The sequence below is a fragment of the Battus philenor genome, unplaced genomic scaffold (assembly GCF_028537555.1).
Source record: "Battus philenor isolate CCGP_79_NKW_IND1 unplaced genomic scaffold, ilBatPhil1.0.hap1 SCAF_18, whole genome shotgun sequence".
In the NCBI taxonomy this organism is placed as follows: domain Eukaryota; kingdom Metazoa; phylum Arthropoda; class Insecta; order Lepidoptera; family Papilionidae; genus Battus; species Battus philenor.
In genome coordinates this window covers 13,238,126-13,255,188 of record NW_027181680.1, presented here as the reverse complement: position 1 = coordinate 13,255,188, position 17,063 = coordinate 13,238,126, and the positions used below count along the sequence as shown (strand labels likewise).

At 34.6% G+C, this 17,063-nt stretch overlaps 1 protein-coding gene across 1 annotated transcript; it reads left to right on the top strand.

The window, feature by feature from the left end:
* Positions 1–705: 705 nt before the first annotated feature.
* Positions 706–16,853, top strand: LOC137920190 (gamma-taxilin). Its single transcript, XM_068763457.1, has 7 exons — positions 706–840; positions 3,315–3,650; positions 6,601–6,798; positions 11,177–11,461; positions 13,378–13,551; positions 14,849–15,007; positions 16,109–16,853. Exons 1-7 carry the CDS (start codon positions 766–768, stop codon positions 16,637–16,639), a joined length of 1,758 nt encoding a protein of 585 aa, XP_068619558.1. The 5' UTR covers positions 706–765; the 3' UTR covers positions 16,640–16,853.
* The last annotated feature ends 210 nt before the right edge of the window (positions 16,854–17,063 follow it).

Sequence of the window (17,063 nt, the reverse complement as noted above, 5' to 3'; positions counted from 1 at the left end):
AAATAATTTTCAATGTGGTTTTATGTAAAACATGTTTGTAGGAAAAATTAAATAAAAGATTTATTTAAAGAATATCGGTATTTTTGCAATAATTAACTTGCTTGTAACAAATTGGCTGCTATTTATTCAAATGTTTATTAATATGATCAAAACCTTAAGAACATTTTTAATTTCTTATAAATGGACATAATTAACCAGCAAATTACCAACTTAGTAAAAAGTATTAAAGCATGTAACACTGCATATTTATCTGCTAAAAACTAGTTTTAACTAGATTTCAACAGATATTTACCCTACAATTTAAAAATATATTCATATATGTAAAATAAATATCTTAATCAGCATATTAATAAAAAATGTATTTGACTTATTGAAATATAAATTATAATATTGTTTCAGAAACTAGGTTTTTATAAAATTTAGTTTAGTATGCGATATCGATGTTTCTTTGATTCGATTATTAATGTATAAGATCGATGTGCAAAATAAATTTAGAGATAAAAAATTTAAAACTTAAATGATTTATTATGAATAAACCTCATTATCATTAATTATGTACTTTATTTTAAACGAAACTTTAATAATGTTTTATGTCACAATGCACTGTTTTACGTCGCACAGGATATAATCGATTTTAAAGGCATGGATGTGCAAAGCTCCATTCTATTTATATTTATTGATAGCATATCATTCATTCGTTTTCGTTGTACGTTCTTTGCTAAACGTTTTGTTTCTAAATCCGCAGAAAATTCAAATCTTTATAAAATGGAAATTGCGACTGAAGAAACCCCGAAGGAAAATTCGGTAAACAAAATAACAGAAAACAATGTAATTGACAATGTAAGTTTATTCATCTGAATTTTATAAATAGACATGTATCGTATGTCGTCGAAAGTTTATGAGAGAGTTTCACAATGTTTTTTTAGAATTTTTATGTTCGTAACGGCATTAAATATTTCCTATTTAAATATAATTAAAAGGCACCGTTGTTGGAAACAGTGTATTTACGTAAAAATGTAAAAATCAAGCACAATTGTTAACCTAAAACAATTTTGGCTATCGGCCAATTTTCAAACTGTTTATGATATTTCTGTTCCGCGGCACATTATTACCCGTTTTGTTCTTTTATGGTTAACTGTAAAATGTTTTTCCTTCATCCATTACTTATTTTATTTAATAAACATTTTAATTCAGTTTCTATAGAGACATCAAACAAAACATAAACAAAGTGCTCTTAAATTTTTAAGACGATGCATCAAAAAAATCATAGATATTTTGAGAATTTTATAGAATATTTTATTTAACTCTCTGTTATAAAACTAGTTAATGCACAATTTAATAATGTAATCTATATTTTATGACAATAAATAATACAAAGATATCAAATAACATCACATGGTGTATCCATGTGGAAATGCGAGTCTCAAGTAAATGGTATCCCTAAGGATTATCCTGAGGATATGCCAAGTAGCTACTTGTGGCTGACAAAAATATAATTTAATAGATTTATAATAGCAATGATGCTTCATGTGTAAGAGAAAGAAATATAAATTACAATAATATTATAAACATTTTTATAATATTTTCATTTTCTGAAGAGCAGATTTAGATTATTTATTAATAAACATAGTGTTAGACCTGTCAAGTGGATCACATCAGAATACTACATTAAAATGCTACAAAGATTTTAAAGAGAAATAAGGATAAAAATTTTTTTGTTCATGAAACATGTTAGACACCCCTTATATCTTATATTGCAAGCAGTATTTCTATCTTAATTATGCTATTTTGATCATGGTTATAAAACCTGGTTCATACCAGTTTCTCAACTATATTTTTTTTCTCTTCTCCAAAGATATATAATACTAGCTAACCCCGCAAACGTTGTTTGAAAAATTAAAGTTTTTAATTAACAATTAAAAAATAGGGGTTGATCGCAGAGGGGTGATAATTTAGAGTTGTATTTTTGTATACTGGTATCATAAAAAAAAAAACAAAAATTTTGTCTAAAAAAAAAATTGGGGTGGACCACCCTTAACATTTTGGGGGATGAAAAACAGGCGTTGTCCGATTCTCCACCCTGGCCGATATACACGCTTTGATTCACGAAAAAGCCGTCAAGCCGTTTCAGAGGAGTTCAATCATGCACACCGTGACAGGAGAATTTTATATATTAGATGTTTTTTTGACAGCAACCTGTATTCAGCGTTATAAAGACTTAACAATATTGTCTTTCCATTTAATTGACGGATGTCCTCTGCAATGCTTGTCAGACTATGGTATCTGCTTCAGAACCTTCAGTTCTTAGTGACTATGTGTACAGTGCGCTATGTGATGTGTGCATGGTTACTTCAATTTGCCAATCTGCTGGGATACTTTGGTTACTTTCATATCTTAGAGAAATCTAAAGTGAGTGCTGAAGCTTTGCATAAGGATTATAGTTAGTAGTTCTAAACACATTTTTTTGTTAATATGGCACCTGGGGCCCGGAGCCTATCATTTCCCTATCTCTTATACTCTGACAGGAACTACTTGACTGTGTATTTCTTAGTAACTTTTTCAGTTTTATTGTTTATTTTGCATTCTCCTTCTCCTATACATCTCAATCTAACTCACTCTCTCTTTTGAATCCTTCGTAATTCCACACACTCTTGCATCTTTTATTTATAATTCTTTCATACATCTCCTCCCATTTTTTGCTACATTTCTCGCTATTTTTTTAATTATTCTTTTATCAGTTTTATTATTTCACATTATGGATATCTAAACACATATTGGGAGCATTATTAACTACCTCTATTTTTTTATTAAATTGATAGTAATAATTTAAACCTACTATATCTACCTTTATTTCTGGACTTATTAGGTTCATAGGGATTTTTTTTTAATATTGGCAATCTATGGAAGAAACCCTTGACTATCAGTAGGCATTTTATGGCTCATGCTTTTATTTATTTAATGGAATCAGGCATTACCTTGCGGAAGTCCATCCTAAGTAAGAAAAGGACCAATATTTAGCCACTTCCGCACATGCAGTGGTAGTCGTGCAACAAAGTGCACCGCCCGCCAACCCGCTGATAAATGCGTATGCGGCAAACAATGCAAATCACTCAACCGCCACCGCCAAATTACTCAACACGTGTTTTACCCCTCCACGGGGCATCTTCAGGAGTTATGTTACTCTGATTAGTGCCAAACATAAAGTCATCATGCATCAGCATCATGCTTCTATGCTTAAAGATTCTGTAATAAAAGTAATGGTGCATTATATTCTAGTTAAATATAAAATTATTAATAATTCCACTGGTTTCCAGGAGAAATCACCGCCTCCGCAAATACATGAGCAGCCAAAGAAGTCAAAGAAAGAGGATCGGTTGAAAAAAGATGATAAAAATGCTGAACAGTTTATGAAGTCACTCAATTCAATTGCATCATTAGAAGACAAGTTCTCTCTATTATGTAAGAAATACACGCAAACAGCTGATGATAATAAGAAGATGCAATTCTACATCAAACAGTCGGATAAACGTTATGCGTTGCTGGTGAAGGAGAAGGAACAACTCCAGCATGAGTTCAACAAAACTATACTTGTTAAGTCGAAACTTGAAAACCTGTGCCGCGAACTACAGAAACAGAATAAAGCAATAAAGGTATTCATGTATTTTATTTTTTTTAGCCGTTACAGTTGAAAATTAAGGTTATGATACTGGATTTTGGGTTTGATATATATATGGTAGGATATTGTTTTTTTTTTTTCATTATGTATCCACTGGTCATTAATGGTCAAGTTAAAAATTAAAAAGAATAAGTATACTTTGTGTTGCCATAAATATTGTTACAAAGAAAAACTATTTTTTTTGTGTTAGTTTAATTTATTAATATAAAACCATTAAAAATATATATAGCTTATCCAAAGTGGCCATTGACTGCAATACAGTCATTTAAATGTTAAGGCCAGGCATCAATAGCAGCGCTCACTGCATCTTGTGTGGATTGTTTTAGGGATGCCATGATAGGTGTTTAAAGCAAGCCTTGCTCTCTAAAACTGACCATAAATATTGAACGAGTTGATTAAGATCGAACTAGATGATGGCCAGTCTTCAGTTCTGATGAAGTCCGGTATGTTCATTTCTAACTGAAATTAAGTGGATTTAGCTTTATGACCCAGCGCAGACTCTAGTTGAAAGGACCATTCTTGGTTACTAAACATGGTGTTTTTAAGGAACTTTACCTTCACAAGAATGGTACACATGGTCTTGATACACCTGTGCCATGTATAAAAATATGGCTGTCACTCCTTCATAACTAACTCCCTTTAAAACCATCATTGAAGTCTGATAATGTACACATTGTATTCTGTTGACTAATTGGGAGGTGTCTTCAGTGCTTTCAACATAAATAAGGCCATTATTTTAGTTAAAATTTTGCTCAATTGTAAAAATTTTCTCATCTAGAAACATTATTTTTCTGTGACCTCCCTGTGACTACCGCTTAAGTAGTTGCTTTGATTTTGACACCCAATAATTTATAAATCATCAATTAAGAAATGACCAGTATGTCTCTTACAGGCTGCAAATCTTAACTCATCTTATGTGACATGGTTATAGGTGCTACCTCTATCTCCCTAGATAAGATCTTTTTCTTTCAGACAAGATTTCTTTAAATTTTTTTCCTTACTCCTCTGATAGCTTTTTCATACAAATCGACAGTCAGATATTTTTCTGTTACAAACTGAGGAGATTTCATTGCATCTATTAATAAGCATGTGAAGGATTTTAAAAATTGAATTTGATGAAAATGTATGTAATTAAATAGATATTAATAAATATAAATAAAAAAATAAAAATGAATAAAATTAGAGTATATAACATTTGTAAAGAGTCTTTAGTATCAGTTTTAAATCAAGAACATTTAACAAAAATATTTAAGTCTATGACAGTGTTTCCCAATGTAGGTCCCTCATCCCATAGGGGGGCAATTTAAAAGTGGACTCGACATAGGTCTAACCCTTTTGCTTTAATATATGTATATATGTTCCTTAGAGGAGCATAAGAATTTAAGAAAGACAACAGTGAGGCATGGAACATGATTGTTTAAAAATAGAGGTCTAGGCGGTTACTTGGTTGGTCTGACTTGTTTAAATAATTTATTAATAAACATAAGCTGGTTTAATAAACACAGTTATAATGTACTGCTAAAAGTTTTTTTTTTTAATTAAGTTTAAAGTATGAACTTGTTATACGATATCTATTACATATGAGAAAGCTCCTTGAGGAAACAGTTTTAAAAGGTCAATACTCTTACAGTGGTCTTACAATATATTTATGATAATATTTAGTAAGTTTATAATAATTATTAAAAATCGACGTCCATAGCTTATTTAAAAGGCTCCGTGAAAAACTAACTGTACAAAACTTTCGACTGCAAAAAGTCTCCGAGTCATTTGCAATAAATGGAATTAGATTTTTTAAATAAATTCCATAATCAATAATAAAATTCACAATGCATGTTAAAAGTAAATTGACGGAAAAGGCTTATTATTCACTAAACAAATATTTAAAAGATAAGAATCCTTGGAGTGATTTTGCTTCATTATTTTGATTTCATTTCGGCTATATCCGATATAGTATAAATCTATGTTAAACTTTATTAAAAGGTGTGTTGTTGTGGAGTTTCTTCTTTCTTATTCTCCACAATTATAACATCTTGTAAAGCAGAGTAATAGAATAAAAAGAGTTAGTTCCAATGTGGAATAAATAAATTTTATCTTTACCTTTATGATTTTACAATATATTCCTGTATAATGTCTTTGAATTAATATAATATGTATTTTAAAAAAATACTAAAACTTTGAAATAATTTGATATAAATCGTTTTAACCACTGTCCAGAATAAAATGTATAATAAACAAATATGTCTGATATTCATACGAGTTTTATTTAGGACCAGGACAAGCTTTAATATGAAAAATATCATTTTAGTTGGTAATGATTCTGGTTTCAATTAAATTGAACTGTTCATTTTATTAAATCGGTATAAATGATAATAATACTGTAGAAATATATGGGGATGTTCTAGAATATTCTCTTTTCAGCAGATGTACCACTGCAAGGCATAGGCCTCCCCCCAAAGATCGCCTTGATTACAGGTCTTTTACTGCCTGGATCCAGTGATTTCCGGGGTCTTTAACCATGTGGTCGGTCCACCTAGTGGAAGGCAACTCGAGAACCTTTATCACCTTTTATATCTTAAATCTATAAATAAAACACAGGAAGTATAAATTGCTTATATTTCCCACATCCAACGACTTCCTCCATCCTCAACTAGTCCACCTAGTGGAGCTCCTACCCACGCCTCGTTTACTGGCTGGCCGCCACTAGAGAACCTTCAGCCCCAACTACCATCAGTTGCACAAGTGATGTGCCACTTCGGATGAGCAATTATTTGAGGTATGTCAGTAATCTTGGTCCTTTCTGATTCAATATCGCAGCCAAACTCCGAGCATAGCCCTCTCCATCTCTCTCTGGGTGACCTTGAAAGAACTTATTCAAGATAATGTTATAAAATATAGAATTTTAACTTTAACTTTTTATTTTCTAGGAAGAATCTCTACTTAAAATACGCGAAGAGGAAGAACGGCGGAAGGAAACGCAGGCCAAGTTCCAGAACACACTGTCGGAGATCACAACCCTGCTGCAGCAGAACAATGAAAAGAACGTCAAGCTCAGGGACGACAATATAAATATGACGGAAAAGTTTAAGACGATCATGCAGCAATATCAGCTTAGAGAGCAGCAGGTAATGTTTTGTTACACTAAACATAACTTAGAGTTAAAAGTAGCAGCGAATAAATATATAAAACAACTGTTCAAATCATTAGAACAACTTGACGAAGCTATATAGCTTAAGCTATAAGCTTAGGATATAATCGGAGCTTGGTTTCGGTTCAAGTTGATATTTTAAGCCTGGGGGCTTTTACAGCTTCACCGGAATTGAGTTCACGGAGTGGAAAGGAGTATGAATTAAAATATAAAACAAAAGCTGGACAGAGGTATTCCAGTTGTATGAAGTCATTCACAAGTAGTGAACTACTCTACCCGAGTAGAGATGTGTAGTGTTGATGTTGTCTATGCGGCTTGGAACGACAGTGTGGAGCACAAGCGAGCCTGGGATGGATCTGGATTCAATCTCGGTTCGCCCACGAAGTTCGCGGTTAGGATGTGGGTGGCTGTCCATAGTTGGAGGCTGACTGCAGATAAGCATGGAGAAAAAAAAATTACAACTTCAAACGGGTATTTTATTGTTTTTTAGATTTATACTATATTGCCTTCCAAATGGCATTTGCAATATCAACTAGTTCAAAGTGGGCTGATTTTGCATAGCCTGAACCTATTTTATTGGTAGCAAACCTCAAAAGCTACTTCGGGAACTTTAGCTAGGGTGTCTACATTCTACTAGATTACCCGTTTCATAGGCCACTGAGCTCTTAGATTACTAAAGCTGTCGTTCCATGGAGTTATCCAGTACATTATAAAAAGTATAATAAATTTTTATTAAATGCATATGATTATATAACAGCTTCATGTAAGCAACATATTTATTATATATGCAATACATAACATTGTCTCCGAAGTGCCAAACAAAATTGCGTGGTCGTATGTTATACCCTGTAACAGGAATTGCCAAATGATTTTACAGTTCGAAGCATTTTAAAAAAAAAGGTAGGCAAAAAAAGGAGCATAAAAGATATGTGCAATGAAAAATGTTACATAAAAATAAATAAATAAAACTATAAAACTAGTTTGTCAAATTTAAAATTGCATTTAGTATTTCTTTAAAAGACATTTTTAAACATTTACGGATATGATTTATTTTATGCAAACGAGTCTTCAAGTTCCGGAAACACAATTTTTGTGATAAATTATTTATTTTTTGAGCACGTATTGCACGCATACAGAGTTGGTTTTAAAAAGAACAAAACATCGGTAAATCAGTACTACGTCTGTGAGGCTTATTGACTAGCGCCATCTAGTAGATTTTCAGAAAAAATATGACAAAACACATCTATGTATTTACCACGGGTAATTTAAAATATCATTCAAAGAGTCACATGAGTCTCGCGAGAGTTAGTTTCACCACCTATGCTTTATAAAATTAATTTGAAAAAATAAAAAAACTTGGCTGTATGGTGTCTTATACCTTTGCCTTTTTTATTAGGGTAGAAATAAAAGTTTTACCATTTGACATAACGTAAAAGATAGTTGAAGAAAGAAGTAGAAAGTTAGCATTTATTTAAAAGTTTGAATATTTTAATAAAGTTTAAAATAGAATTTGTGCGTTATAAATATTATAAATAAAAATGGATATTACATTATCAGCTGTGGAGGCCGATTCTACGGAACAGGACGAGGTATGACAAGTTATAAAATGAATACTCAACACAAATGATTCCTGTGGTCTCTGATTCTTTCATACTTAGGGTGTTCACATTCTCTTCTATTCTTCTTTTTGTACAACAATATATATTAGATCGATTACCATAATATTTTAAATTACCCACTATACAAAAATTTTGCTACGTAAATGTAAGCAATATTCAAAATTCGAACTATATTTTTTTTAAAAATACCTTTTCTAAATATTTAGGTATTAGGGTGGTGAGGTGAAATTTGTAACAAATTGTCTATACAAATAAATGATTGGAGTGTCTGTTTGTAATATTAAAATAACGGGTTTTTACTACTTATGATAATATATATGGTACATATACCAAAATTACATTTTTCAAACTTTTTTCCTGTTTGTTCGGATTATCCTCTAAAATGGCTGGATATATTTTGACAGGACTTATACTGGCAAGCAGCTGAAGTAATAAAGAGTAACTCAGGGTACTTTTATTTAAAAAAAATTGTTATAACATAATGTAATGACACTAACAAAAATCAATGTGAGCCACGCAAAGCTGGCAGGAGACAGACATATAATTAGAAACTATAAAAAAGTTTATAATAAAACAACGAAATTTGTAAAACTAAAAATGTACGTGTAAAAAAATCGTTATTAGTAATGGCGTCGGATTAGTCGGCCAAATGTAAAAACAATTGACGATTTTAATTTTTCCTCTGCACCAGTTTGCGAACGTTGGGCCCAAATCCCATAAGGCATGGATGCACAGACCGCGGCCCGCCTGTCGAATACTGGTGGCCCGCCGACAGCAAAAATTAATACTCTCGTACATTCGAAAAATACTTAATTCTTTTCCAGAATAAAACCAAAAAAAATTATTACTTATACTTCTGGCGGCCGAACCGCCAACAGTTCATGATTTGCCCGAGTGGCCCCTAGTCTTAATAAGTCTGTGCAACCATACCGTAAGGGGATAATATGATTGTTAACCTATTGAAGACGAACTGCACACCGTGTGTGCAATGCATTTCCAAGGAGTCAGTCTAAAAAAAACAGCTGTTACAACAGCAATAGCAGCAACAGGATAATTTAACATAAAAACAATTACAGAAAATGAGTAGCGATAGTGAAAGTGATGATTTGATGTCCACGGAAACTAGAAAAAAGAACCGAAATGTTATTATATGATATCCGGAATATGATGAAGACATGAATATTGAGCAGATGATATACTTGATGATATTGTTGAAGAATAGTGTTTGGTAAGATGGAAGTGAAATTGAAGTTAGTGAAGATACTGAGAGATGGGGTGATGACGGTAATTAAAAAAAATCCCGTCCCTTGTAATAAAAAACATTCAGGGGTACTACCTGCACACATGGTGTGCTCTCATCTTATTCGTGTGACAAAGACAAAGCGACTTATTTCTCTTGCCAACATGTTTTTGTATCAAAAATGGTCAATATAAAGCAAAAAAAAAAAAAATTCGGGGGATGGTTTCCAAAAATATGCGCGGTCTCGAACGAGTTAAGGAGGTTTTAATATAAAAATATGTAACAGTGGGCATAAGAATTTTAAAGGTTATGGCACAAAGGTCGTATAATACTAATGTTCTTCTTAATTTTGTGACATCGACCTATCGAGACTTGTGTTTGGGACACAAATAATCGTTCAAAATGATTTGAACTTAGCCAAATGATATTTTGACTTTCGACAAAAAGACTCATCGCAAATGTTATAGACACTCGAAACAACGTAAGAAAAAATATTTACCTGCCTTATGCCCGAGAGTTTTATATGACAATTTTACATTAATTTTTAATCACAATAGTCTATATTTATATTAAAAAACAGTGTCATAGCTTGTGAAATGACCCGTATAATAAAATACATACTATATCATATGTTTTGAGGTGGTAGCATAGTGAGTAACATACATCTCTAGTGGGTATATTACATTATAAACACAATATAAGCGGATGCACATATTTAAAATTACTTTAGTTTGGCCGTTTGGGCCGAAAGGTTCTCAAGTGGCAGCCGTAAGCTGGTAAAAAGGCTCCCACTAGGAGTACCGACGACATAGATGAGGCCACTATAAGTCGCTGGATTCGAGCAGCACCAGACCAATAATTGTGGTGATCTTTTGGGGAGGCATACACCGGTTTGGCTAACTATGAAAAGCATTTTTGTGTCGAAAAAATTCCAGACATATTAATAGGGCGAATTAGATAGGTACCTGATTGTGTACAAGTAGATACTGAAAATACTTTCGACTTAAACTATAAAAGCTTTTATAAAAGTGGCGCGAGTCAGTCGATGCGAACGCAGCACAAACCGTTTAAACGCGGCACAAAATGGCCTCGCCGCTTGCGACGGAGCTGGCCGGCGGACCGCAGTAGGCGCGCGGCCGCGGCACGAGTAACAGTTTGAATATGCTTATGCGCACATCTCAGTCCGCGTCGCTCATTATAAATTGTAAATAGTATATAAATTTTAGTTATAAAAGGTTTTCGTGTCATATATTTTATTATTAGCTAAGAAACTGTCAGTCGAAATAATCGAATAAATGAATTTGTTATTGTATCTCTTTTATAAATGTAGTCATGTGCATACGCATCTTTAAATTTATTTACGTTTGTTGTCGCTGACTACTATTTTAAATTCCCTTATTTGCTTGCAATAGTGCAGACGAGAAATCTCTTGAATTACTATATCTGGTGAATATATAGTACAGTTCATTATATTAAACATTAGATAATTATTTCAGGTAGATAAAATGGCGAAGCAAATGGCGTTGGAGTCGGAACTTTCAGATGCGAAGCTCCAGAAGGCATCACTGGAGCACCAGGCGGAGAAGGAGAGGCTCGTAGCTGAGTTGGAGCAGATGAAATTGACCCTCTCACAGTACAGACAGAAGGTGGGGGAACTGCAGACCAATGAAAAATCGCTGAAGGGACAGCTGAAAATTTACACGGACAAATACGATGAGTTCCAGAACGCGCTGGTGAAGAGTAACCAGGTGTTTGGTGGGTTTAAAGAGCAGATGGAGAAGGTGAGTCTAATAAAATTTTTGTTTTAAATTCCTGAAAGTTGATCTTGAAACTTGACGGAATCGATGAAAAGCTAATTTTACAAGAGAAATAAAAAAAAAAACAAATTTCTGTATCATTATATTCAACCACCTACAAGGGGTTATATACAAAATCTAAATCTATTTTTTTCTGCATCTATGTATTTAATTTCTGCTTATATATTATAGAAATTATCTGAGTTACAACGGCTTGCTCGTGCTTGTGATGTATTTGAAGTTATGCTGCAAGCCGATCTAGGCTTTGTGTAGCTTCATCGAAATTGAGTCCGTGGAAACAGAGATCCGCGGAATAAAAATTTTTACGCTGGCGATCGTACCCCAGTTACAACGAAGACGTCCACACGCGGAGAACTATACCCGTGTAGGTGTATAGTGTAGTGTATGTAGCACGAAGCGAGGACTACTCGGCTGTCGGGAGAGATACGGTCCTCTCCGGACCGCCCTCACTTGAACGCGGGTTAGGCGGACACGGCCGCCGTGTCATGTGTGAGTTGTGAATGACATTTGCATCGAGACCGCCGGGGCTCGATGTGAGGCGTATATCCTGACGTTGAGACGGGAGTTGTTACGGAAAATTTATTTGAATTAAATTTTATTACTTTATTTTATTATACGATATTCATGTGTACATTTCTGCTAGCTCTTTTCACCGCAAGACGCTCAACTGGTGATCGATTCTTTAAAACAGGTTATGGTGATAAGATGTTACTGTAAATATATACATATAAGTACAAATGTTACTGTAAATATATACGTATAAAGTGGCCAGAATTTCTCATCGTTGGAAACTTGTCAAACATTTCTCCCGCGAAAATCGTACTCGCTCTTACGATTATACGTATGATTATTTTGTTTCCTTTGTTTTACGTTAGAAATATCCCAAAAAATTACAAGGTCTAATATAACCTGTAGATGCCGATATTGACAGAAATGGTATGCCTACAATAGCATGATACAGGTTTATACGATGTAGGCGACGATATATCAACTAATAAGCAAAATAGACGCAACAACAAGCAACCAGTTTGACATAAATCCATTTTCTTCTACGGTTATTTTAAATTAACTGTAATTTCTAATTAAAACCTAATATAATGTTATAAAAGAAAATTTGTTATCGGATCCTAGTAAAAATTAACTATTATATTGTATGATTCAGATTATATTTTAGTTAAGCATGTTTTAGATTGTGGTAACTTTTTGTTGAATATGACAACACAGTGTAAAAAAAGTCGAAGGACGGTATAACTTGTGTGTGTGTAAGGATGATTATTTAATATATATTTACAGTACCCGACGATAAATATTGCAAATCGACTTTTGGAAAGAGACAATCGGCTAATTTCGGCTTAGCACTATATCTGTCGTACAAAATACGACTGACAGAACGTCACATAAGTAGTGTCTCTTTCCAAATGTCGATGTGCAATATTTATCGCCGGATGCTCTAAACGAGATTTGCTTCGAAGTTTGTTTTAAAACTACATACCACATTAATATGTATATATAGTGTGTATATATACACTGTGAAATTGTCATTTAAAGCTTCCGGGCCTAAGGAATGCATATAAATATTTTTTCGCTAGGTTAGGACTGTCTATAACATTTACCAATAGTCTGTTTGTCAAAAGTTGGAATATCATTTGGCTCAGGCCAAACTATTTTGAAGTATGTCATACTATTTTGGTTCTTAACGTCGGACGACGCAGACAGGTGGCGCGTGTTGGTAGTCGCAAATAAAGACACTGCTTGTCCAGCAACGATCGAATATAGGCTAGTGTCGGAATCAATTAATTAATAAAAATTAGTGGACAACAATATATATATATATATAATATTTCATTTTCATTTGATATTCCGTCAAACGTTTATTGCAGATGTCCAAAAAGATCCAAAAGTTGGAAAAGGAATCTCTGTCGTGGAAGCAGAGATGGGAGACGTCGCAGAACGCTCTGCTGGACATGTGCAGTGAGAGGCAGGCCAGCGAGGAACGTGCAGCTGCTTCCGGCCGCCAGCTCCACCATATGCAGAGTCTGTGCAGGACCTTGCAGGTAAATGCAGCATACGCCTAAGCGACCTGACAGCTAGGCGGTCTTCCAAGCCTGTCATCATCACCACCATCACTTGATATACTCCACAATGCATTGAATCCAATGACTTCAACCTTGACCATGTCATAGATCCAGTGGGGGACCTACCCCTCGACCTTCGACTTTGAGTGCCACTGCCATTTCACACAAGCAGTTAATATATTTCCCTTATGCTAATATAGTAAATGAAAGTTAATTTTTTCGACACATTTGATTGTTAAGTCTTCTTAATTACATTAACTTATACATTTTTTATTTCTGATGATGCCAATAGCATTTATCAGCGGGCTGGCGGGCGGTGCACTTTATTGCACGACTACTGTTATATAGCGGAAGCAGCTATATATTAGTCTTTTTCTTATTTAGGATGGACTTCCGTAAAGTAACGCCTGAATCGTTATTTCGTTATAAAATTTTCATGCAGTACTGGGAAATATTCCAGCGCCCACTAGTGAATACCACACTCATTGGTAACTTATAATCTGTGACATCCTGATAATAATACATGTTTACTGGCAATTTTACTGAAAATTTATCTCGTGTCACCGGCCTGGTACTGTTTCTGCATAAATTTTATGTAACTCATTCGAGAATGGTATAAGTTGGTCTGTGTAACAACTAAATCAAAAACACCATCATCACAAAATAAAGCCGTCACCCTACTGACAGTGGGAGTGTCAAGTTGAATAGTTGCATCAGGAATATTTAAATAATTCAGTAAGTTTGGTGTAATATGTTGTTTCCACTCTTCATTCATATCGTCGGCACTATCTGATGCTATAATATTTCTTTTTAGATATTTTGTTGGACAGATATCAGAGTCGCTCTCTTCTGATGCAGTATCGTTTTTGATCACCACAATTTGATTCATAATCACTCGGACTCATTGAAATATTCATCATTAGGTTCCATTAAATATTTTTACAACCAAAGTTTTGGCGGCTTTTATAAGCAGGAGAAACAGTTTGTATAGCTGACAAACAATTGCACTGCATCGCCAACAGAGAATCCATCACGAGGTTACTCGTGGCCGATCAGCAACGCTTAGTCTTAAAAACACGATTTAACTCGTCACAGGTCAACAATGTTTAACTACGTAGCTACAAATGGTCTAGTATTCTTAAATCGTTTGACTTTTACCCTTATGTCGAAACCAGGTAATCAAAGACCAGGTATAATGAGTCATGTGAAGTAATTGCGATCACTAGATGGCGCTACATACATTGTTGGGAAACTTATGTGTATATTTTGATTTCAGGCCGAGCGTACGGTGCTTTTAAACACGTTGAAGGAGAATAACATAGAGCGGCCGCCGCTGCCGGCACCGGCACCCCCCACCACTCCACCAGCCTTACCACCACCTCCGCCAATCGCTCCCGCGAACACGCCATCCACCACACCAGCCTCCAACGCCAAGGTATTACATCATCTTCTCTTGTCTCCATGAGCTTACCATAACCAAGCGACATTGCACTCATCGGATTAGCTTCACTCTCTGAGGCAGACGTCATGACATTCAAAATATTACAATGTAGTGGATTGCGGGTGGTCCTTAGGCCGTACCTCGCGTACAGTCGTCGTGGCCTTAACTGTGAAATGTCGCAGTTCATCATAAAGCGCAGAATCCTTCGGTGGGATTCTCTAGTGGGTGGATGATATCCCAAGCGTGTGTGTGTGTATGTGACATACGGGTCCGAGACTTGTCACGACAATCAACCCAGAAATAAGAGTGTCCGCAAAATCACTGACCTAACTTAAAGAATAGTTCGTCTAAAGTGACAGTGGGCGGGGCCGTTGGAACCGAAAGGTTCTCAAGTGGCGACCACGTGCCGATACACGCGGCGTAGGTAGATCATAGTGTCCGTCCATTGACTGAAAATGAGGTGTGTCTTTATTTACTCAGTTATAACAAATATAGTTATAACTTTGAACAAAGACGTATTATTACTATTATTATTGTAATAAAAAGATTATAATTTATTTCTATTCATAAAAGATTTAAACATTACAAAAAAGAATAAACCTTATTCGATCGAGCGTTTCTCGATTTTGGCGCCAATATTCTAATGTTTTTTCGAAAGCACTTTGTATAGATGTCATAAAAATAAGTTTTGTAAGCACATTGACATTGAAATTTTATTTATATCGATTTTAAATTATGTTTGAATTAGATTGTGGAAGTAATTCAGAATCCATAAAGTATTGCAACACTAAAATAAGAAAAAGAATTCAATTCATTTGACTTTGAGTATTTTTTAGATAGTAAAGATGTATTTATTTACACTACTTATAAAATATGTAATATCACAGGTTTTTCAACTGGTGTGGTTGTATAAATACCTCCTACTAGATGCACCGATGACACTGTTAATGTCAAGAGAAAAGTCCGGTGTTTGTGACGATTTTTAAGGACCCTAGGCCTTGCAGTGGACCTCTTTCGGCTGACATGATGATTATGATAATAATGATGATAAATTATTAACTATGGTGATAATATAACTCTTGTTACTACCAACAGGTGGAGGCAATGGCAGCAAACTGCGCACAGCTAAGGCAAAGCCTCGCTCACCTACAGACGCAACTGAACGTCCTTACGATAAAGAACGGCGCCAAGGAAGAATCTCCGAAGCCCGAGAAACAGAAGAAGCCGAAATCAAAGAAGAGCAAAGCAGAGAAACAGGCTCAGAAACAGGCAGCAGAGACGAGCGATGCAAAGGAACCTGAAAGTGACTCCAGTGTAGCAAAGGAAACAAGTGCTTCTGATGGAATAGCTCAAAGTGACGAAGCCAGTATTAAAGTAGTGGATACACTGGCTACAGAAGCTAATACTGAATCAAGTGACGAACAAAAGGAAGTTAAAAAGGAAATTGTAGCTACTGAGGAGTTACCTAAAGAGAAAGAAACCCCTGCTCCAGTGGAGCCTGCCAAAGAAACTAGTATTAAAGAAAAAGAAGAGAAAAGCAGTATTAAAGAAAAGTCAGACGCAGATGAGAGCATACCTGAGACGAGTTCAAAGGAAACGGTAGATCCACCCAGCGGAGATGCCTAAACAATCCGTCTCTGTATATAATTTTTGTAATAAATTTTCTACATTGTTTTATATAGTAAAATAATACAAGGAGATATGCAATGTGTTAAACAATTTATTGGAGATACTGTGTGTTCCTACGGCCTATGGACTGGTGCTGTGACGGACCTCTGTTAGTTTTTGTACTTGCAATCAAATGCGATGGTGTGCTATGGAGAAATATAAACAATTGATACTCTCTGTGTTTTATTCATAGACTTAAGGTATAGGGTGATAAAGATTCCCTCTAGGTGGACCGTGGCTTCAGGTAGCACAAGTCTTGTTATCATGAAGGTCTTTGGGAGATGCATATGCTTTTTGGGGTCTGTCCGCTAAAACAATAATGACGTCATAATTAGGTTTTTATGAAAAATGGCGGACTGAAAATGAATAAAAATTTACAAGA